Consider the following 24,600-nt stretch of genomic DNA (forward strand, 5'->3'; position numbering starts at 1 on the left):
CTATATAAATAATTGGACATTAATAATGAAAATTATGAATCACTGCAACTATCTACAGCTATGCTCAGTCCTTGTAGAGTTTATTTAGTTCTGCATATGTACTAATCCCTCTATGATAAAGTTGTTTGTTTCTTGTTCCCAAGGTATGGTTAACTGCATCTTTTTCTGACTTTCTATATATACAGTATTACTTGTTTGCATATCTATATCCGCATCCCTCCTCATCCCTGTGAGAAGCTGTGAGTTACTCTTAGGGAAATTGTCTGTGAAGGCACTTAGACACATATGAGTTCCTTGATAACTAAATGAAATGCTATTTTAAACAAGCATCTGGATCAAGAATAATACCAACATTTTTACTTGGTTTGAAAGTTTTATCAAATGCTGATATTTACTCCTGTTAATAACAATATTCATAAATGTCCACTGAGGACTTGCCATATGCTAAGCACTAGCTGAAAGCTTTGCATATCAGATCATATCTAATCCTCATGACAACTCTGAGGTCAGTACTAGTATTACCTTAATTCAAGATAAGAAGTAATTGGTGCTTTGAGAATGAACGGTCAAGTCACTTGTCCAGATCTGTCTGACTCTAGAGTCCCAACTCATAACATGTCTTCTTTAGGCCACTGAGGATTACTTGTTGATAAGCAGTCCAGTTGTCCCTGAACTCACCAATGTTCAGGATACCTCTGGTGAGTTAATGCATATTATTATAGCTCCTATGGCCATATGATAGAGCAACTCATTTAGTTGCAGTAAACCCACTGAACTTCTATAAAGTAAATTATTTCCAGATTAAGTTGTACAACAGCCATTTTCTTCTTAAATGTACTCACATGACCAGGTTATTTGTCGTAAATGCTGTTTATTACCTCTATTCTGATAAATAATCACTCTTTTGTAAAAGCATCCCTCAATTAAGTGATATGGGAATGCTTATAGGAAACATCTCAAGTCATACATTCTCTAGTATCTTCATTTAAGTCATTTACAACTCTTGAATTTTCTCTGAACAGGTCCTTCTCTTCTTACAGTTTTGGGTTATTTTCTGTGTGGGTCCTGCTGCTTAGAGTGGATTTCTCTGCTTAAAAAACACTTAATCATTCTTTAATACCTAGATCAAATGTCACCCTTTCTTGAAGACATCCTTATCTTTGTCATTACTCACACAGTCATAACCTTTTCTGTGACTACATATTGTGATGGAAATATGTCTTTGTTGAATTGTTTTTCATTGATATGTGAATTCCTACCACTAACTCTGAACTTCTCAGTCATAATGAGAATATCTTATTTATCTCTGTGTGTCAAACATCTGCCATGGAGTCTGACACATACTAAAAATTCTATACATATAAACTCTTGCAAATTCTTAGCACATTTATAAAAAAGAGGAAATATAATATGAAATTAAATGTTGAATATTAAATAATTATTTGATGTCATATTTAGCAAGAATTTTTATATAATATTCATTTCTGTTTTATTCAAAATAATTCTTATACTAGTCATTTCTCATTGCTAAAATAAAAATGAGATACAACTTCTTCTTAATACTCTAGAAGGCAGAATTATAATTATCCTACATACACATTCCACATAATCCCCTTTTCTCGGAACATCTGAAATACCAATGATAAAAATATAAATGTATATAAATATTAAATAGAACAAAAATGTCTGCATGCTTAAAAACTATATATAACTCGGAAATAATCCCTAGTTTGGATTTTAATGCTCAAAGCTTGTCAGATACTTTACAATGAAGTGTCCCAATTTCCACTCTAACTCCTAAAGCTTTATTGATTTTTATAAGTTCAGTCTTTGAAATTTCACAAAATTGAAATCATGTCATAAGCCATCCTAATCTCCAAAGAATATTATCATCCTATTGGTTTATATATGTCAGTAGAACTTATTTGAGTAACAGCTAAGAGAAGCTTACAGCTACTTTAAAAAATATCTAAACACAAATTTTTCTACTAATACCTTATGATGTTACTTGCAGAAGCTCTTCAAATGAATATTTAAAACTAGGATATTAGAGACATTAGAAAATCAGATGCTTCTAAAATAAATGTCTAAAAGTTAAAGTACATCCAATTTGCACTTCAAAATAGATATAATTTTCAGATAGTGGTCTCTTATTTTGGAATCTATAGAAAAAGACCAGGGTTTGAGAGAGAGAGACAGAGAGAGAGAGACTCAATAATAATATTAAATGATACAACATTTTGAATGCCATCTGAAGTGGGGCTATAATGTACCATAATAGAAGTCTAATTCTGATAAGTCACAGATTCAGTGGCTTAGAAAAAGAAGATGTTTATGAATACTACCAACATCCACACGGTAATCCATTTTCACTTAAAATAATGATTTTTCATATAACTCAAATGTGTTCCTCAACTGACTGACTTTAGAAGTCAGGTGAGTCAATGGATGAAGACAAAGAGCTTGATGATGATGACAGAAGTGTAGTTAAGCTTGAAATCTTTTGTCCATACTATACCTTTTCATCCAAGGCCTTGTGGTGCTCAAACAAAGATTTCAGTGCCTTGAGAACTTCAACTTCACTGGATACTCCTGAGGGAGACTGGGCTTGCCGTTTTACCACCGTCATTCTTAGTGACCTTTCATGTCGTGACACAAGGCACTCCAAATGCTCCAGTAATAGCTATTGGGTTTAACAGAAAATGCAGTTATCTTCTGAATACAAGTCACGAACACTTTCAAATGACTTCCGCCTTAAAACACTGCAGGCTTACATAGTATCTAATGTTAGCTGCAGGTTACACTGCAAGTGGCAATAAAGAAGCACAGACCTGTTTAAAACAGGGTTTATAAAATACATTAAAGATAAATTGTATTCCATCATATAACAAGTTACTGAATTTAAAAATGTAATGCAAATGTTATGCAGTCCTTTAGCAAATTTAATACTTTCAGTATGGATTCAGCAGAAATAGAACACTTGACAAAATATGTATGTTAGTGATGAAAGAACATTGCTTGATGCATCAGGACCTTTTTAGAGGATGACAGTGAAAGTCAAAATTTATTCCATTTACATATGGCCTTAAAATTATTTGAATTGAATAAAATGAGCATAATCATTATAATGTTAATTTAGCTTAAATAATCCCATGGTTTTATTCACAATTATTCTTCAGATTAGGTTATAGAAAAATATATGCAACCAATTAGAACATAGTAACTGAGATTCTCAATTGTCAGTACAGGAAAGGAAGTTAAGGAAATAGTTTTGAATTGTCTATGTTAGAATCTATGATTTCCCAGGGTAGCCTCTGGGGCCATGACAGGTGGAGGGAAAGTCCCTGAAGTTTCCAGGATATTTCAGGCTCTACACTCTTAGCTCTTGCCAGAGAAGGTCTGCTTTGAAATGTTTTGTAAATTGGGGTTTCATATTTGTTTTCATTTCAAAAGGAAGTTCTACTGCTAAAACCAAAGACACATGAGAAGAAAATCAGAAACTGCTTGATTATTATCAGTTATTATAATTTTACTAGTGAATAACCACACACAACTGGTAAGCATTACAGGAAAGGTCTTTGGAAGGACAGTGAAAAGCATAAGCCAAAAAGTGGCGTCCACTTATGCAAAATAAAGAAAATAAAGCAGAAATTATCCAAATAAAAGATTTAAAAACAGATATAAGACACTGAAGGTGGAAAGAAGGAAAGAAAACAAGTTTCCTTTTTTCCAAGATATTTTCTAAAAGTTTAATTGTAAAGAAAAATTTTGGTCTTCACTATTCCACTGTTAGATTCAGTGTCATGTATTAGTATCATATTTTTTGGTTGATTTCTCTACATTTGCTGTCGCTAATTATGACTCAAAATGTTAGAAAACTTTGCTATTATTGGGCACAAAGAACATCAATATCTGAGACACTAAACATACATAAATCAGTAGATAAGAGTCACATTTAAGGGTCAACATAATATTAGTAGTTTTTCAGTATGAAAATGACCTGAAATTTTCAAGGAGCCCTTTAACATTTATCAATCTCTGATTGGTAAATTATGGTATTCTATTCTCTCGAATTCTACAGATACATGTATCCATTGCATAAATCCCAACTGCTTTACACAGGTTGTGGAGATTTACATGAACTTAATAATGCCTACTTTTCCAGTGTCATCTGATGTCAATCTTTCCCTGGCAAACTATGTTCCAGCTTTCCTGGCCTACTTTTAGCTCTTCAGTATGTCAAGCCTTTGCTTATGCTGTACCCTCTGCCTAAAGTACTCCTTCTTTGTTCCTCATTTAACCAGCTCTTTCCCATTGTTTGTCTCAGCTTAAACATCACCTCTCAATAAGGCATTTGCTCACTACTGTCTAAGGTAGTTTCTCCTTTTCCTCACCTCCACAAGTCTCTATTTCAATCCCTTACTAATTTTTTTTTCAGACTATTTCATCATGTGCAATTTAAAGAAATTGTTCTACTAAATTTCATTCTATTTTCCCATTGCGATAAAAGCTCCAAGAGAGTTGGCACAGTGTCTGCCTTACTCCTCTTGATTCTCTCTGAATTTGGGTGTTAGCTCAATTCACAACATCTATAGGTATGCAATTAATATTTGCTGAGCGGATTAAAATATTAATAAATGAGTTAAATTTACATACGTCATATAGTTTTATATATTTCATACAGGTTTGGCCTATATGAAAGCTAAGCTTGTGGCCATGGTTAACTGGCATTATTTCCCAAGAGCTTAGGCTAATTAACATTATTATGTACATCTATCCTTCAATCTGATGACATAAATAATGAAATATTTATAATACAATGAAAACTGCTTTTTTCTAATTGTAAATTAAAGGCATCGTGTTTAATATAGTAATTCATTAAACATATCAGCATCTAATTTTGCACAGTACAGTGTAAGATTTAGAAATATAAAATACCCACTCTCTAGGAAAAGAAACACAATAATGATGCTATAAAGGACATCCGTTTTCAGAGACAACTTAAATCTTTTAATCTTTTAATCACACTCTTCACATTTGGCAAATGGAACTTTTAACTGCTTCTCCCTACCCTCATGCCCTCATTGTCTCTTTACCCAGCTTAAAGTTAACAATTCAGTATTTGTAAACACTCTTTCATGCTCCCTCAATTTCTAGAATCTGATCACTTGCCACCACATCCACTGCTAATATTTGTGTCCAAGACCTATAATCTCCCCCTGAATTATAATAGCTCCTTAACTGGTCCTCCTGCTTTCAGTCTTTCATCTTCAGGCTATTCTCAAAACACTATTTAAGTTAAAATGTGAGTTAGGTGATTTATACTTCTGCTCAAATTTTTAATGTCTTCTTATTGGACTCAAGTGAAAGTCAAAGTCCTTATACATCCCAAAGGGATCTCAATTTTCTGAACTCATCTCCTATTTCTCTTCTTGCTCATTCTGGTATAGCTATGTTGGCCGCCTTGCAGTTTTTTGTTTGTTTAGTTTTGTTAATTTTGCTTTTAACATGTTAAACATCCATGTCCCCACAACAGGGGCTTTGTATTTCTTATTTTCTCTAACTAAAACATTCTCTTTCAGATATCTGTATGACTATCTCACTTCACCATCTCTTTCATGTTTAACTCAAATGCCACTTTTCAATGAAATTTTCCCTGGTTACCTACAACATTGGATATCTCCTTCCTAGCTTTGTTTGTTCTTCTTAGCATTTGTCCCTATCTAATGTCATATTTATTCATGTATTTTTCTTGCTTACTATCTGTCTTTCAAAACTTAATGTAAGGTCAATAAGGAAATACTTTTTTTTTTTTTATCTATTTTGTTCATGCTGTATCTTTAGTGCCTAGAAGATTGGCACATGGTAGATGCTCATGTATATTTACTGACTGAATGAATAAGTACTGATTAAAGCAATAGTTTGTATATTTATTGGCAAAATTCTTCAGAGAAATGAATATCTGGGATGTTTGACCTGAATAGGTTTGACAGAACTAATAGTTAGATTAGCATCAAAAGAAGGGAGATTGTCTTCTATGGTACATGGAGGTGAGATAGTTATATAAATAATCACCTGAGCTCTCTGAAAATGGGGTGTCTGTGTAAGTAAGACTTGGATGGATTGAGTCATAGCTACAACAGACCAATTGAAAGGCATGAGGAATATAAGGACAATGAAGTGAGCAGAATGCTTTGAACTGCACTGAAGGGTTTAAAGAAAGAAAATGACAAGCTTAAGGTTTTAAATTCTAGGTCAAGGCTCAGTTAGAGAACCCAAGAGGTGCTATGGCTGCTCATGATAGCCTCTTATCAAGATCCCAAAACATAACAGAAAGAAAATAAAAAGTCTAATCTAACGGAGGTCACTGAATTGCAATACATGATAATTTCACAGTCTTACCAGGAATCTTATGTAGAAATCTTGTCATCACTCCGAGAAAAAAAGCAGGCACCCCAAGAACTATAAAATGGACATTTGGAAAGATTCAGATGTGTCTGAGTTACCCTGATACTCTCAATCGCAACGAATCTTCCTGATTCTGTGATGAATCCAGTTCTATTTGTCTTAATGGCCATGTCATGACTTCACTTAAAGCAGTTATCTTATAAGAAGAAGCCTCTGCTCATCATGTTCCACCACAAACACCCCTTTCTGCCTCCAGACTTCTAAAATATGAAGAGGTAAATAACAAGGTCTAACCTAAAAAGAGAAGGATTTCAAATCAATAGACCTGTATGCTTTTGCTAATTTGTAGTTTCAGAAATCTGGAAATATATGTAGATGCTAATATTACTGAAACAGAAAGAGGGGGACAACATTTTTTGATCTGGTTAAATTAATCAATATGATGATTTTTTCAGATAATCTGAATTAAACTTTGATGTCAAACACCAAAAAGTGGTTTTAATTGTTGGCTCCATTGGTTAACTAAAATATAAACTCAGTGGTGGCCAAAAACAAGTGAGTAAAAGCCAGAAATTCACTGGGTAGAAGGTAGAAGGAAACTGATGATTTATAGAGTTAAAAATGGCGAATTCAGCTCACCCCCAGCTATTTCCCTTGAGATGACCAAAGTGACACTATCTTCACTAAGGCATTGGGAAATAGATTGGAAAAAAGACAACACACGACCTACAAAACTGCCAGAACAGCAGTTCTTTACAGATAAAGAATAAAAATGGAGAGAAGCTAGTCCTAAAAGGAACCCTTTGATTTCTCTGGGGATGACAGAATTCTGCAGTGGCAGAGGCTAAGCAATAGTAATTAACTACCTAAGCTAAGTTATGTGTGGTTACTATAATAGGCAGAATGGTTTGATCCATTGGGATCTTTGTAATAGCTAATTGATTATAGAGTTGTTAATAAGACATTAAGAATTAGGTTGTATCAATAAATTAATATTAATAATAAAATCCCTAGACCTGGGGGAATAATTTTTTACTTGAGTCACCTGGTAAACTGTCTTGGCCTTCTCCAAATCCTATACCTGAGTCAGTTTACAGTTAGAAATTTTTTTTTTTTTTTTTAAGATGGTGTCTCCGCTTTGTCACCCAGGCTGGAGTGCAGTGGCAAGATCTTGGCTCACTGCAAGCTCTGCCTCCCGGGTTCACACCATTCTCCTGCCTCAGCCTCCTGAGTAGCTGGGACTACAGGACCCCACAACCTCATCTGGATAATTTTTTGTATTTTTAGTAGAGATGGGGTTTCACCATGTTAGCCAGATGGTCTCAGTCTCCTGACCTCATGATCTGCCTGCCTTGGCCTCCCAAAGTACTGAGATTACAGGTGTGAGCCACCACTCCCAGCCTACAATTAGATATTTGTAAAAAATTAAGGTGAGTTTATATAGCCATCAATTTTTTTTACTGTCCTGCTATTGAGACAGGGGGGTCTATGTCCCCTCCCATTAAATTTGGGTGGACTGGTGACTGTTTTGACCAACATAGTATGGCAGAAGTCACATTTTGTGATTTCTGGGCTTAGGTACTAAAAGGCCAGGCAGCTTCCAACTGGTAGACAAGAACATTGGACCTTAGGTCCCTGAGTTATCATCTAAGAAGTCTGAGTATTCCAAGACTGTTATGATGGACAGGCCATGTGTAGGTTCTCTTGTGTACAGTTCCAACTGAGTCTGCCTGTCCTTCAGCTATTCCAGCTCAGGCACCAGACATGTGCATGAAGAATCCACTTCACAAGCAAATCTTCCTAACCCCAAATATTTGAGTCATCCCCTGCAAATGGTTTGCTAGAACAGATGTCTTCTGGCTTTGGGAGCTGATTGTTAATTTTAATTTTCAGGAGTTTTGTGAGCTGGTGGTTAAGCACAATCATTATGCTTAAATTGCATAAGCTTATAATGAAATAAAAATATTTTTAAAAGATAGTATACATTTCAAGTATATTATTCCTAATTATTTTTATTACATTTCACTATTATCTATGCGCCTTAGATTATTTACATCTATGTTACCTAAAATGTAGAAATACTACACAATGGTTCAGTACTGTGAATTTTTTCCCAACTTGGCATTGAGTAACATCAACATAGCTTGAAATCAACCATGGTGGAAGTATTTACACCAGGGAAATTGGCAAACACCAGAGATCGGTGCTTTTATTTTCCTAATAAAACAAATCATTTACCAGCACATCATTGTCACCAGTCATCTTGGCTGAGACCCCAAATATTATAGATCAGAGAAGGGCCATCCCCACTGTTCTTTTTCTGAATCCTTGGCCCAGGAGAGTCTATGAGCATATTAAAATATTGTTTGGTGTCATTAAGTTTTTGGATAGTTTGTCATATTGTGATAGATAATCAGAAAACCTTCTCCCAAAGGATCTGTAACTATTAGAGTCATAGTACTGAGGAAAACAAAATATCAAAATGTCTTGAATATCACCTCTGAGCTAGGACTAATTTTCTGGTTCTCACTCTGTGAGAGTCTTTCAGTAACCTGGTGGACAAACTGATTTACCTTGTAGATATCAGCCTATTTCATTCGTCATTTTTTCTCAATGTGCATAAAGAAGTGACCATGGTTTCAGGGTCATAAACCTGACAAAATGGGCTTCCCATGATTAAGACTGATGGAGTTACCACCATGGCGGAGGCCCAGCAGTAAGGTGCAGCCATCTAACTTGAGCCCTGCCATGATAAAATACAGCTGGAGACCAGTTATTTGCCCTGAAGCAAGCATATTACATCAAATCCTTTCTATTAAACAGAAAGTAGTTTTTCTTCACTGTAATAAACCCCTTTTTTGGGTATGGATTTGCCTTCTCTAATGGCCATACTTCTACCAGAAACACCATCTTTTTTTTTTTTTTTTGACAGAGTCTCATTCTGTTGCCCAGGCTGGAGTGCAGTGACTGATCTCGGCTCACTGCAATCTCTGCCTCCCGGGTTCACGCCATTCTCCTGCCTCAGACTCCTGAGTAGCTGGGACTATAGGCACCTGCCACCACACCCGGCTAAATTTTTTTTTTTTTTTGTATTTTTAGTAGAGATGGGGTTTCACCATGTTAACCAGGATGGTCTCAATTTTCTGACCTTGTGATATGCCCGCCTCGGCCTCCCAAAGTGCCGGGATTACAGGCATGAGCCACCGCACCTGGTCCCAGAAACACCATCTTACTGAGTTTTTGCTTACAGTCATGTTATCATACACAACATTACTTCAGACAAAAAAAAAACAAAACTGATTTTACAATGAAAAGAGTAATGTAATTGATGGATGCTCCAGGGACCCCTGATTTTATCACACTATTACATCATTTAGAAGTAACTGATCTTATACAATGGTTAAATGAGCCAAGACTGTTTTAATTCAAGCTTGGACATAATACATTGCTAAGTAGGAATGCTATCATCCTGGAATTAGTATATCCTCAGAACTACTGATAAAAGTAAGGTAGAGTCTTTCTTGGAATAACTATGGGTCCATATTCGTAAGTCCAGAAATCAAGGGTTATAATTGGAATTTATAATTGCCAACTAGGACCTGTGACCAGTGGAGAAAAGAGGATCAATACTTTTCTGTTGACACACAGACAGACACACACACACACTCACACACTAGATATATATACACACACACACGCATATTTGTGTGTGTGTATATATATAATGTACGTTAGTTAATACATTATTCTCTTTTCTGTTTTCTTTACCCTGTTATCATATTTTACCCATTAATTTTCCCCATTTTCTACCCCTCCCCCTGACTGTTTGATAGTTCCTCACAATCTGAATCCCATCTTCCCAGTATAGAATCCAAGAAACATTTCTTGGGAAAGTTTACCACTAGGTGGCAGAGATGTGACTTAAGATCAGTCGACCAGACCCCACCATAGTGGGAGTGAGCCTGAGGGGGCAGAGAGAAAACACGCTGGGAAGGGGTAGTGGCAGAGGCTGCATGTTTCTGGGACTGGGCGTGTTAGAAAAATTTACAAAGCTAAGAAATGTGGTCCTAGAGACTGCCTGAAAGCTCAGTTTAGAGATTTTTTATATGCCTTAATTAATGTCTTGATTTAAACAGCCAAGCTATATACTCTGTTTTGTGCAATTAGGAACTCTCATCTACATGATAATAAAAACCAAATATGTTTTTATTAATATAAACAGACTTCTTAAGGGATGAACAATTTCACTTATCCTCAATACCAAGAAAAATATTCTACATAATATGTGCTTAATACTTGTTGAATTGGGTTAACGATAAACATAAATTATCCAGGTTGAAGAATATGGACAAAAATGTTCTCATCTGGCATTTAGCTATGGCCTAATTTAAGGTTAAAAATAAAGGTAAATAAATTAAGAGTACAAAAAGTGAAACTTATCTAAGATATCATTAACAATCTACTAATTACACTCCTTTACTGGGAGCTACAACTTTAGCCTAATATTTAGTAATTCTCACAGAAAGTGCAAATGGAACTCTCTTTGGTATACTCAAAGGATTGCAGGGACAATGTGAATGACCATGAATCCTACATTGGAATTTTCTTTAAATGACCACAGCCTATATATGTATACAAACATATGTATCATATATTCATACACACACAGACACACACACACATACACACAAACCCACACATCATGCATCATTGGGAATTTTTTGGACTAAGTTTTATTTTGAAAAGCAAGATGGCCTAGGTAATCAAAATCTTTTATTTTACTATGATTCTGTAAGGATTTCTAAAATTATATAACTTCCTATTAGATCTTAATTCAACACAATCTTGTGAACAGATATTCTCAATTACAAATGGCACTGAAACAGAAACACATTCTTCCCCAGAGACTAATTTGGCTGCTGTAATATGGTCATATAGCATGACATTAACATCTGAAAATGAAAACTTTTAAACTGGTTGCCTTCATACTCAATCCACTCCATATCTTTTACCCTCAAACATTGTTTAAAATCCCATATGTTTCTTATGTACATGTTTGATTATGAAATTGAAATAGCTGTTGGGAGGGTATATGTCCCATCCTATTTACTCTTGTATTTATCATATCCTATCATAGAACTTTCATAAATAACTATACATACACATGCATGTACACACATGTAGAATATTTATCTGCTTTCAACTGAGAAGTTCTTCCTTTTCTGAATTGGACTGTATTTTCTACCCACTGATGAAATATGTTTGGATGATATTATTAACTTGTAGAGACAGAGATTTGTCAATAATAAAAATTTTTTCTTTAGTAGTGATATGTGTCTAATTGTATCTCAATATCTGTTAAGATAATTCCTTTGTCTCAAAACAAAAGTGAGGGCATGGTAAGAAATGTTTCAAATGCAATTAAGTTTTCTTTTTAAGTTTATGATCCACGAGATTAAGTTACAGTTTTATTATTTATAACTAGATATTAATACTGTTTCTCAAAATCATAACTTAATATGAATACTGTTTCTCAAAACCATAATGTTTTTCAAAGTCACACAATAGTTACATTCTAAAACATTATGAACAATTTAAAACATCGTTTGAGATCGTCACCTATAAGAATACTTGAAACAACTCCGGCAATAAAAATGTTCTTCATGTTGACATTCACAGGCAGTAACTACATAAAAATTCCCAGTTTTTCTTTACCTCTTCATTAGTTCAGAAAACTTTGTCAAAACATGTCTTATTGATCATTTTGAGTTGCAATAACATCAGGGATAAATTATTTTCTATAAATATAACTTTCTGTAAATATATACTTGCCAAAGATGGTCAGAGGAGTTTTAGGAATAACAAATTTTGTTTCAATATTTTTTCCACATTTTTATCAGTGTAAAAATATTGAACAGAAGCTTGTTTGTATGTTTCTATAAATATCCACTATAATTTTTTGAAATTTCTATTTTTGTATAATTATTTATAATGTTATAATGATTGTATTAGGATATTCTTAATTTAATAACTTGAGGCAGTTGGGTTTAAGAGCAACTGCAGTGATGACTGATTTTCTTTCATTCACTCACATTTCTGCAATGTCAACAAGGTAGTTCTGTAGAGAAAACATAACATGTGGCCAGGCCATGCATTTCAGCTTTGAACTCAGAATAAAAACATAGCACATTGACTTTTCACATGACTAACACACAATAAATTGGGATTGAATTACAAACATTTAAATAGGCCAGGAGCAGTGGTTCATGCCTGTAATCCCAGCACTTTGGGAGGTAAAGATGGGCAGATTGCTTGAGTCCAGGAGTTTGAGACAAGCCCAGGCAACATGGCAAAACCGCATCTCTACAAAAAATACAAAAATTAGCTGGGTGGCATGTGGTTATAGTCCCAGCTACTTGGGAGGTTGAGGTGGGAAGATCACCTGAGTCCAGCGAGCTCTAGGCTGCAGTGAACCATGATCGTGCCACTGCACTCCAGCCTTAGTAACAGAGTAAGATCTCGTCTCAAAAGAATTAAAAAAAAAGAAAAAAGAAATCTGAAGAAACTCTGTTCTTCTTTAAACATAATAGCTTTGCATCACATATGAATTGTGGGTGACATAGGAATATGATTTCTTAAATACATAGTCTGTGGGTAAACTGAGAAGGACGTAGTGGACTCTCTGGGTGTTTATAAGCCATTTATAGGCCTGGGACAAGTTACTTACTGACTTAGTTTTCTCTTGAATTAAATGGGGATAATGAGACTGCTGTGAGAATATAGTGAGTTAAACATGTAAAACATTTATAAAAACATTTAGATTTTAATGTTAGCTATTATATTATCATTTTTACTCTCTATCTTCATTCAACTCCCACTGGAACTTCTTTTTTCTATTTTGAGAGATGGTATAATTCATTCAAATATTTAATTATACAGAAGGACTTTTTGTGATCTATTGTTTTTGATAATATTCAAAATTAATACAAATGACCTCATCCACACATGGTTTCATGGACTAGCTTTTTACGTTATTTGGCTCAGTTCATGAACGTATGCTAACTACTTGATGTAAAGTGAGCCACAAGTTGATCAGAACCTTGCAAACTGGAATGCTCAATTACATTTTATATTTCAATTTATTTTATATATTTATTTATGTATTTATTTTTTGAGACTGAGTCTCCCTCTGTTGCCCAGGCTGGAGTGCAGTGATACGATCTCTGCTCACTGCAACCTCTGCCTCCCGGATTCAAGCGATTATCCTATTTCAGCATCCTGAGTAGCTGAGGTTACAGGCATGTGCCACCGTGCCCAGCTATCAGTTATACTTTAAATTTGCTCACAATCTGACATCAATTAAAGTTTCTTTATGTGTAAGAAGGAAACGCTAGCTTGTTGCTTTGTCTCTGTGACCAGCACACAGATAGTAAGCACAATATCTAGAAAGATAAACAACCATAAAATCTATAAAAGCAGTTTTATTTAGCAACATTTGATAAGGCATTTGGTGGGAAGAGAGATGTATTTGATTTTCAGCCCTGGATATACTTCTTCTGGGGGATGGAGGAGGGTGAGAGGTGGTTATGTAACTTAAGGAGTTATTATATAATCAATACTTTGTACAAGGGAGTTTTCATAAATCTGTTTTCCTTGATGTAGTCAACAACAAAAATCCTCTACATCACTGCTTTAAGGAGGGTGGAAAAGTATTTTCCAGCCTTATTCACATTTTCAAAGTAACTATTATGCATGGTTAAAATCAATGGCTTCATTATCTGTTATTTTTATTTTAAAGGAACTTTGTATTGTTCTCATTTTGACTACTGAATAGGTACTTCACATGTGGCTCACCTTCCTGCTTTTATTATCCAAGACTGTTTTGCAAACACAATAGCCTCAGGTATTTCTGGGCCTCATGGGGTTCAATATGATGAAAATCGTATGGACTCTGTCACCAAATCTCTTAGCTCTCTAAAATTCATCACAATTAGGTATTCCATACTGTGGTGGTCTGACTGTTAAGCAATGTCCTCTCTAGCTATAACAAGTCTTTGAGTAATAATGCTGATGGCCTTATGGTTAGTACACAGGCTCTGGATTTAAACTGCCTTACCTTTCAAATTCCTTCTTTGCTATTTACCAACTGTGTGACTTCTGGCAAGTTATCTGGGCTCACTTACCTGGTCTGTAAAATGGAGGTAAGTATAACATCTCCAGAGGGGTGTAGAAAGGAGTAAGGGACTGAAGAAAAAAGGCTAGATGAACGTATACAGCTAATAAAAGAGTGTCTGGTGCATTTTAAATGTGAGCATTAGTTATAAACCTAACCAAAGCTTTGTATTTCCCTGCATTCTCAGCTTTCTGCTCCTACTTTTACATTTGACTGTGCTGTGTTAAATCAAGGAATGTAGTCTAAAGTACTAAAATATATCATAGTGTAATAGGGCGGAATAAATGTCACGGTATAAATAAATTTCCAATTTGCATGAAAACACAGTGGTAAGTTAAAAAATCAAGGGCAGGAAATATAGAGAGGAAGAGGGCAACAGAAAAAAATTATCTGATACCTGATAATGTGATCTAAACTGCCCTTGTCATGCCGTGTTTGAGGCAATTCATTAGACTGGTTCATGAAAGTATCATTGAAAACCAATTCAATGTATGCATGTATGTGAATTCTCTTTACTATAAATAAGACCTTGATAAATAAGGGCATAAATTCAGTTTGATCATGTAACCATTATGCAAGCAACCCTATCTCTCATTAAAGGCACAAGCTCCCAGTTAGTAGAACTGTATTTTATATTACTCTCTAAGACTCATACAGTGAATAGGCTGCTAGCTATATCTATTTTTTCAGGATTAATCTCTTACAACTATAACACTTAGACTATTTTTCACCAACTTAGTATTTAAATTGAACTTACATCTACATAAAAGTGTTTTTTTTTTTTTTCTACTTCCATTTAGTAAACTGTACTTCTGTATGGGTAATGTGGTAATTTACATATTTTATAAAATTTAGTAATTTTTTTTTCTGAAAGAAAATAAAGCATGTTTTATCAAATTCTGAGCTTTAATGTTACATGGCATATCATATGCTTGATGAAAATACATGGGTTTACAAGAGTAGAATCTGGCAACTTCCATGAGTTTTATGAAATTAGAATATTGTGACTGGACATCCCTTTGGAAATTTGTTAAAACATAAAGGCACTCCACTTTTAACGGGCAGATTTTTTTTTCTTGAGTGTTTTCTTTATTCTTGACACTGTTTTTTGTTTCCTTTTTATTTTTATGTATTATTTTATTGAGAGAGTCTCACTCTGTTGCCCAGGCTGGAGTGCAGTGATGCAATCTCAGTTCACTGCAGCCTCTGCCACCCAGGTCCTCCCAAGTAGCTGGGACTGCAGATGTGCAACACCAAGCCTGGCTGATTCTTGTATTTATAGTAGAAATTGGATTTCACCATTTGGCCAGGGTGGTCTCAAACTCCTGACCTCAGGTGATCTGCCTGCCTTGGCATCCCAAAGTGCTAGGATTACAGGCATGAGCCACCGCGCCCGGTCTTTAGTTTTCCTTTTTCCAAAAAAAACTTTTGCTGGTTGGAGGTGAGGACCAAATCCAGGCCACTCTTTTGTAGCAGCCCATAATTTAAACTCTTTCTCTTCTCCCAAACTCTCCTCTTTTGCCCATTTCCAGCCTCTGAGGGATTACCCTACCCTCAAAACAACGTTTTTAAAGTTTGAAACCCATTATTGAAATCCAGATCGTCTTTTTAAAGTCAAATAAAGTAAAGGCCAGAAGGAATGTGAACATTTTGTAAAGCAACATAGTGATTTAGTAGCTGTGACTATAATTTAGGTTTCCTGTCTTCTTGTTTTGAGTTTTATAGTATATCCTCCTTTACTTTAAGTAACTGACTATGAGTTACTATCTGCTTAAAGTATTTCTAAAGTTTTAAATGCTTATATTTTCTTTGTATATGTGTGTTAGATGTAATGCGCTGAACTACAAATGGAATTAATTCCAAGAAGGCTGCTTTACACTTACTCTTGTGTTGTTTCTTTCAGCTTTGAGTTCAGAGATTTCTTCTTCCTTTTCTAGAAGTTGTTCCCTGCAGGCATTTAATTCTTTTGTCAGTGCAGCAAATTCCTGGAAGAGTAATAAAAATATTTGGAGAAATATTCTAGATCTAAAAGCAGAAAAAAATCCAAATATAAATTTCAAAATGAAAAGAATGGGGAAATATGACCCCATTGACTGGTCAACATATATTGCTGTTATGAAGTATCTTAAATTCATTATTCAAAACATGCTAATCCATAATATGTATCATATGCATTTTATTACAATAGTATATAAAGTATATTTCAAAATATGTCAGATACATCACACTGAACCTAACGTTAATATGATAACTTATTCCTAGAGTCAATTTAAGTTTGGCTAATTTTATGAACAGCTCCCAAAATCTTACACTTTAATTCCTATACAGCAATGTTTATACAGAGTACAGTGGATCTTCAGAACAACTACACAAAACCCTGCTAAATGTGCTACTTTGAGATTAACAAATTTATTTTATTTGTTAACAAGATGAAGCAGGGTAATCTACTTTTTTTTTTTTTTACAAAGCAATAAATATGCCTCAGATTTGATACCATGATCTAAGATTTTCTTATTAATTTGCATATTGTTCAGTCTTTCTAAAAGATAAGCTCCATGTGGACACGGGCTTTGACCTGTTCACTGTTACACCACCAGTGCCTAAGACAGTGGGAGCTCAAATGATATTTATTTTTAGTTCATAGAAATAGGTCATATTGTTACCAAAAAATTGGGGGCTCTGGAGTAATTCTGTCTTCATGTAGTTAATGACACTGTGAAGGAATCTTCATTGGCCTCCTTCCCCTAAATGGGATCAGAGATCATATGATATGGTATTTTTACCAATAGGTGGAGAGTTTGTTTACACACAGAAAAAGGTTATTTAATAAGAAGACCAAGGAATTCAACTATTCTGGTATTCTACCTTATAAACAAATACTTAATTAAAAAAAGTAAACAGATCCATATTATCACCAAACCTGTCAGAATGATTTTCAGTAGTAAAATTGATGCTTATCAAATACTTAAGTTTTTGGGAAAACTTAGCTCTAGGCTGAGAAGGCACTCAGAAGACAAAAAAAAAAAAAGAAGGAGACAGGTTTGGTTAATGTAATCTCCAGGGAGGCAAATTTAGTAAAAAGAAAACGAATATGATGATTATGAAAAGCTGGGGAAGGTTTGGAGTTTATATTTTTGTTTGCTTCAAACCATTTATTTTGCTTAGTTTCTCGAAATGGCTTCAACCCAAGTGAGTACTTCAAAGATCTCAGAGTAGGCTTTAGGGCTTAGATTCTAGATGACAGAGTTTGTTGTTGCATTTTGGCTGAAACAGGGATAAATGTTTTCTCCCCTGATTGCTGCTTAAATGCTGCTAATACTCTGAGCATATTATTTATGAGGTAAATGGAAATAAAACAAATAGAAAACAACAAACCTTTCTCTAGAAAATGAAATTTTCTTCATATACTGAATAGTTTTGATACAGAAAATAAGTGATACCTGAAGATTCTTTATTGCACATTATTAACATGTAGGCATTCAGAAACAATTTTGTGTATATTATTAACATTGACAAAGATAAAACATAAAATCTGTATATTTAACATCATGCTAATTACTAAAAATATATGCATCTATTAGAATTTTAACATTAGATATCTCTAGGCAGTGAAATTATGAATGAATTTTGGTTTTTGGCTTCCACCCATGTATTTCAATTATCAAACTTTCTTCAATGGAGAAATATGTTTTTGTGCTTTGAAAATAAGAGAAAATATAAATCTGTAAGTGCAATAAAAGAATCAAGTTTTTAAAGCAGAGGGGAGAAATTAGTCAAGATGTTATAGGCCACGGAAGACTTGGCCTTTTTTGTTATTATGGCATTCATTCTGAGTAGGCTAGTGACTCCATGTATTAAGTTAGTCTTGGCCGGGCGCGGTGGCTCAAGCCTGTAATCCCAGCACTTTGGGAGGCCGAGACGGGCGGATCACGAGGTCAGGAGACCATCCTGACTATCACGGTGAAACCCCGTCTCTACTAAAAATACAAAAACTAGCCGGACGAGGTGGTGGGTGCCTGTAGTCCCAGCTACTCGGGAGGCTGAGGCAGGAGAATGGCGTAAACCCAGGAGGCGGAGCTTGCAGTGAGCTGAGATCCGGCCACTGCACTCCAGTCCGGGCGACAGAGCGAGACTCCGCCTCAAAAGTTAGTCTTACATTTATTAACATCCTAGCAACTTTCAGGCACTACTTTCACGTTCATTATACCATCTTGCTCTCTAAATACCTGGCGGGGGGTGGGGGGTCACACTCCCATCTTATGGCTGAGGATACTGAATAATGGTAAGGTGTAGGTCTAAGTTCACAAAACTCACAAGCCACAGGGAGTGAGTGAACTCCGAGCATCATTCTCCACACTGCAAGTTTCGTGCTTTTCTACTATTTCATTTTGGACTAGTTGTTTGTTGGCTTTATATTATTCAGATCTGGAGTACATTTAGAGGTGCCCTTTTTCCTTATCTGAAACATTAAATAATATTACTACTGATATGGTTTGGCTCCCTGTCCCCACCCAAATCTCACATTGAATTGTAATAATCCCCACGTGTCAAGGGCAGGAACAGGTAGAGATAATTGAATCATGGGAGCGGTTTCCCTCAGACTGTTTTCCTGATAGTAAGTTTGAGATCTGATTATTTTATAAAGGGAAACCCTTTGCCCTTGTTCCTCAAGCTCTCTTGCTGCCGTCATGTAAGAAGTGCCTTTCACCTTCGACCATGATTGTGCGACCTCCCCAGTAACATGTAACGAGTCCATTAAACCGTTTTTTCTTTTATAAATTACCCAGTCTCAGGTATGTCTTTATCAGCAATGTGAAAAAGAACTAACACAACTGCAATTATCTTGCATGATCCCCCTTAATTAGTCCAAGACTGTGGGGAACTAGAAGGTCCAAAGCATAGTATACCTTCTACACAGAGCAACAAGTGTTAGACAAGCATGTTCTATGTATCTGAGACCGTGTAAAGGCAGATATCTCATATGGAGTTAACCACCAAACATTTTAATACTTTTCCTCTGACAGTTCTCTTTTCTATACCTATTCTCCTTACCATAAATATGAACTGAGCCTCACATCATCTTACAAACATATCGATAACAGCAAATACGGTTAACATTGATTGTAACCTTACAGTTACAGTATTCCAGGTCCTCTGCCAAGCAATTTATATTAATTATCTCATCAATCCTAATAACACACCATAAGAAACTACTAAAATCTCACTGAGGCCTAGAGAAGTTAAGTCATTTGTTCAAAGTTACACACCTAGTCAATGATGGAGCTGGGCGTTGAACCCAGACAATCTAACTCATACTGGGTGATTACAATAGGTTGTTTGTTTCCCCTGACCACAGGCTTTTCCCTTCTGATTTGTGCTTCAATTTTTGGAAAAATTATATTTCCCATGGTCATCAAACTTTCAGTGCTTTTAACCTTCAAACATATCAAATTTAAACCAACTTTAACTTTCAAAATTCAAACCACCCAAAACATGGCCCTTTCATAACTAATTAGCTTTATTACTTATAGAACAATAGTAACTATTAATACCACTTTGAGCAGTTGGCACTTTGTTTTGCCATGCCCCAAGCTAACCATTTTACATGAATAATTCCATCTACTCCCTATTTTTCAGATGAGGACACTGAAGCTTAGCAGTGATGAATAAATTGTTCAAGGACGCAGCTAAATATGACCCACTTTGATTCTACAACGTTTAGATTTCTGCAACACTGCCTCCTTCTGGCCAAAAAAGGAGTCTCTTATCAAATGTCTCAAGCATTCTGAGATTATCATCCGTCTAACTATCCAGCCATTCATACAACAGTTATTGAACTCCTACCACATATCAGACCCTGTGCTAGATGCTGAAGATATGAAGATAACATAGAACAGTTGTTGCAGTTGACCTCATAGAACTTTCAGAATTCACATTTGAGGCCCATCAGGGATCTCCATCATTAATAAGCACTCAAAACCCATCACCAAGTGCCACACACAGAGTAATACTAGTGTATGCCCTTTATAAGTCACGCATCCCTCAAAAGCCTCCTTCCTAGACGGTCTATCTACTGTCAAAAATTTATCTTTCCTGTTTCCATTTCTACCTTTTCATTTTTTCAATTTTTTTTGTTTCTTTTACATACTATCTACTGTGCTTCAAATTCTATTTTTTTTTTTTTTTTGAGACGAAGTCTTGCTCTGTTGCCCAGGCTGTAGTGCAGTGGCGAGATCTCGGCTCGCTGCAAGCTCTGCCTCCCGGGTTCACGCCATTCTCCTGCCTCAGCCTCCCGAGTAGTTGGGACTACAGGCGCCTGCCACCATGTCCGGCTAATTTTTTGTATTTTTAGTAGAGACGGGGTTTCACCCTGTTAGCCAGGATGGTCTCGATTTCCTGACCTCGTGATGCGCCGGCCTCAGCCTCCCAAAGTGCTGGGATTACAGGCGTGAGCCACCGCACCCGGCCCAAATACTCTTCATCATCCCTCTGCCTAACTAACTCACTTTTAAAAGCACTACTTAGCCTTCTTAATGCTTTAAAATACCTAATTGTATTGTTTTTATAATAACTGAATTATGTGTTCGTCTCCTCCACCTAAACAGTACAATCCTTTAACACAAGGTTGTTAGTGTATTTTTATATCCTTAGGTCTTAGCATAGTTCTCGGAAAATTGAGTAAACAATAAATCCTTGTTGTGATAATAAATAAATGGTTTACTTTCCTCAAACTTTGGACTTTGATACCAAAATAAATTTAAAAGATATTATTGAAGGTTTTTAAAAATTTTTCTAAGTGAGATCACTATAATTTGCTTAACATATAACAGATACAATGTTCTTTTTTTATTTTATAGCTGCCGTTTTGTCTGTATTGAAATATACTATATTCTACATAGCAATGACATTATTGTCTGTCATGCTTTCTAACATGTATATATATGTCATTTTGCTCTTTGTGGTTGATGGCTGATCTGATTCTCTTATCTCACTGATTCAAACACACTTAGTTCTTTCTACAGATTCCTTTTAATTCAGACATAATGAAGTATGAATAGTTTTCTTCTAACATTTGTGTCTCACTGCTTTAAGCTTCTGATAATACTGTGTTATACATTGCATTCCGTTTCTTACCTTTTTCACACATATATATGGGTGTGTGTGTATATATATATATATATATAGTGATATAGTGATTACCAGGAAATTTGCCAAATTCAACAAATTATTCAGAAAATCTTTTCTGATCCTGGTAGTTTCCACAAAGAGATCTGCAGTATACCTCCCACCTAGCAATAGGCTAGCTCTAGTGCTGAAGCTCATTATCATGAAAGCATAATTTTGTGATATAAATATTTGTGTTGAATGCAAAGATGGTAGAATGAATGACGGCATGTGCACCTGAGAGAAAATGAATGTGGCAGGAGAAATCACGAAAATATTTTCTATTCCTTAGTGCTTTGGGCCTATTGCTCTGAATAATTCATGCATTTAAATTTATCATTTGTTCACTGGATCTATCACATTGGTCTTATACATTCTTAAAGTGAAAGTGTGTATTTAACCAATATGGTATTTCTCTAGTCTAGCATTTCTCAAATGATGCTTTTAGAACAGTATTTCCACAAGATTCCCAGAAAGGAATTCACAGGGGAACAACCTAGAGTTCCATATATAGAAAAATGCATGAATTAAATATAGTAAATGTACATGATGGAATATTATGCAAAGGGAAGAATAAATAGGTTAGATCTTTGTATAGCAACATGGAAAGATTTCAAAAATACAATTTTGAGTCAAAAAGGTAAGAAACAGAATACAATGTATAACACAGAGTATTATCAGAAGCTTAAAGTAGTGAGAAATAAATGTTCGAAGGAAACTTTATTCATACTTCATCTGAATTAAAAAGAATCTGTAGAAAGACCTAAGTGTATTTGAATCAGTGAGATAAGAGAATTAGATCAGTCACCAGCTACTAAGCATACTCAACAACTTTTGAGACTATTTTGTTCTCCAACCCATGCGTGCCAAACAGAGATATATGATATATATATATCTCTCTCACTATGTAGTGGACCCTGTTTTCAGTGCTGGAAAGATGACAAGGAAATAAGCAAGTTAAAGTCCTTGCTCTCGATATGTTTATATGTATTCAGGGGATTAATCATTCAAACTACTTTTTCTCTGAAATTAATCTTTTCTAGCCATTTCTATCCCTCTCAATACTAATTCAGCTCATGGTATAAAGCAATAGTTTCTTTATTAAAAAAAAAAAGAGGAAAATAAAATAACTTTTTTTCTGTTAGTATCTTAAAATTTTGAAAGTATCATTTCTTATACACCAACACAGGTCATCTAACTTCTGTGCACTCCTAAATTTGTTACAAGTCTCTTAAACTACATAAAATCTAAAGCTCTTCTATTTCAGCCAATATTCCCAGTTGTTACCTTTTTACTTATTTTCTTCCCCTCTCTCATTGTTTTTTCTTTTAAAAACAGGGTCTCACCTGTCTTTAAAAAAAAAAGATAGGGGTGTTGCTATGTTGCCCAGCTTATCTCAAACTCCTGGCCTCAAGCAATTCTCCCACCTCCAAGTCTGCTTTCCAAAACACTGGAATTACAGGTGTAAGCCACTGAGCCTGGCTCTTTACTTAACTATCGTTTCTTAAGTACTAATTATATGCTAGGTACATTGTTAGGAACTTTACATCTGTTATGTCATTTAATCATTATAGCAGTGCTATTATTCCCAGAACACAGATGAGAAAAGTAGAAGAGATTAAGTATTTCCATCAAGACCCATTCCATTATATGGCGAAGCTGGTGCCAACATCCCTGAAACCTGTCATATCCCAGAACAAAGATAAGCTGTCTTGTATCTTATCAGTGGTTTCATTCTTTTGTGCTGACTTCTAAGCTAAGGATGAGCTTGAGTAATTCAAGTGTCTGTGCTGCAAATATTTCAAATGATAGGCCTTAGGTCAATATGTTTTTCTTAGTAAGTTTAATGAAAAGAAGCTTCTCTTGTTTTCATCTCTGCATATGTTATTTCCAAAGTGAAAAATACAGGGTCAAAGCATAGATTCACTCAATTCTTGTGCCTATTTACATTCTATAAGAGTAACCTAGACAGGAAATTAAAGAGTGTACAACTTCTTCTGGTCAACCTTCCTCTTCTTTTCAACTTATGCCTTTTCCACCTGGTATATCACCAGACCCTATCGGGCTACCCATTCTCAGACAGACACAGAGCATTCTATTTTTATACAGGTTCATCTTTAAACTCATTTTCTGACATTTAATAATAAACATAATAGGGCTTAAAAAAAAAAAAAAAACTTCCCTGACTCATTTCAGATGGTGTGCTTACTTGAGGAGGTTTAATTGAGAAAAAAATGACGTATTTTCTCATTTACTAAATGCTTGAAAGGCTTTGATTTAATAGGTAAGGCCTCACCTCAGGAAAGCAGGTTAGGAGAAGCTGCACAATAAGAGGAAAATTCAGCCTTTCAATTTCAAGTCAATGACACCATACAGTCTCCAGAGAAATCTGTGACAATGCATTCATCTTGATTACAATTTTAATACTCTTTACCGTTCAATTAAACCTGCATTTTCTAATCTTGTGGGCCACTTAATTAATGAACTGACAATGGCTTTATTTCTGCAGCCATCTCTCTGAGTAAGTCCTGCCTTGAAGAATCGTGAGTGCAAACCAGTTTGAGAGAGAAGAGGAAAAATAAATGGTGAGTTGGAATTCAGCTTCACTAAACACTGCCAACACCCTCACCAACCACAAAAAAGCATCTTTTAAGTTTATTCTTCAACCATTTGTGCAAATCAAAAATAGCTCTCAGGAAAGCATATGGCATGGAAGCATGCTGATTTGACCATCTAGCATTTCAATTAGACAAAATTAACTGCTTCAAAATGCTTTTTTTTTATAATGACTTCCTTAGGCTATGTCCCTCATTTACTGTATTTTGGTGTTTCCTCCTTTGAACTTTAATAATTCT

The 24,600-nt window shown here is 35.2% G+C and overlaps 1 protein-coding gene across 8 annotated transcripts in view; it reads right to left on the reverse strand.

The window, feature by feature from the left end:
- PPFIA2 (protein tyrosine phosphatase, receptor type, f polypeptide (PTPRF), interacting protein (liprin), alpha 2) overlaps positions 1-24,600 on the reverse strand; it is a 514,858-nt gene that overhangs the window by 190,425 nt on the left and 299,833 nt on the right. For all 8 annotated transcript variants that reach the window (XM_011934119.1, XM_011934124.1, XM_011934121.1 and 5 more), the window contains 2 exons: positions 16,465-16,566; positions 2,519-2,683 (listed from right to left, as the gene is read on the reverse strand). In XM_011934119.1, coding sequence (XP_011789509.1) covers positions 2,519-2,683; positions 16,465-16,566 — 267 coding nt within the window. The remainder of the gene's footprint in view (positions 1-2,518; positions 2,684-16,464; positions 16,567-24,600) is intronic.

This window comes from Colobus angolensis, unplaced genomic scaffold, assembly GCF_000951035.1.
Source record: "Colobus angolensis palliatus isolate OR3802 unplaced genomic scaffold, Cang.pa_1.0 Scaffold131, whole genome shotgun sequence".
Taxonomy (NCBI): domain Eukaryota; kingdom Metazoa; phylum Chordata; class Mammalia; order Primates; family Cercopithecidae; genus Colobus; species Colobus angolensis.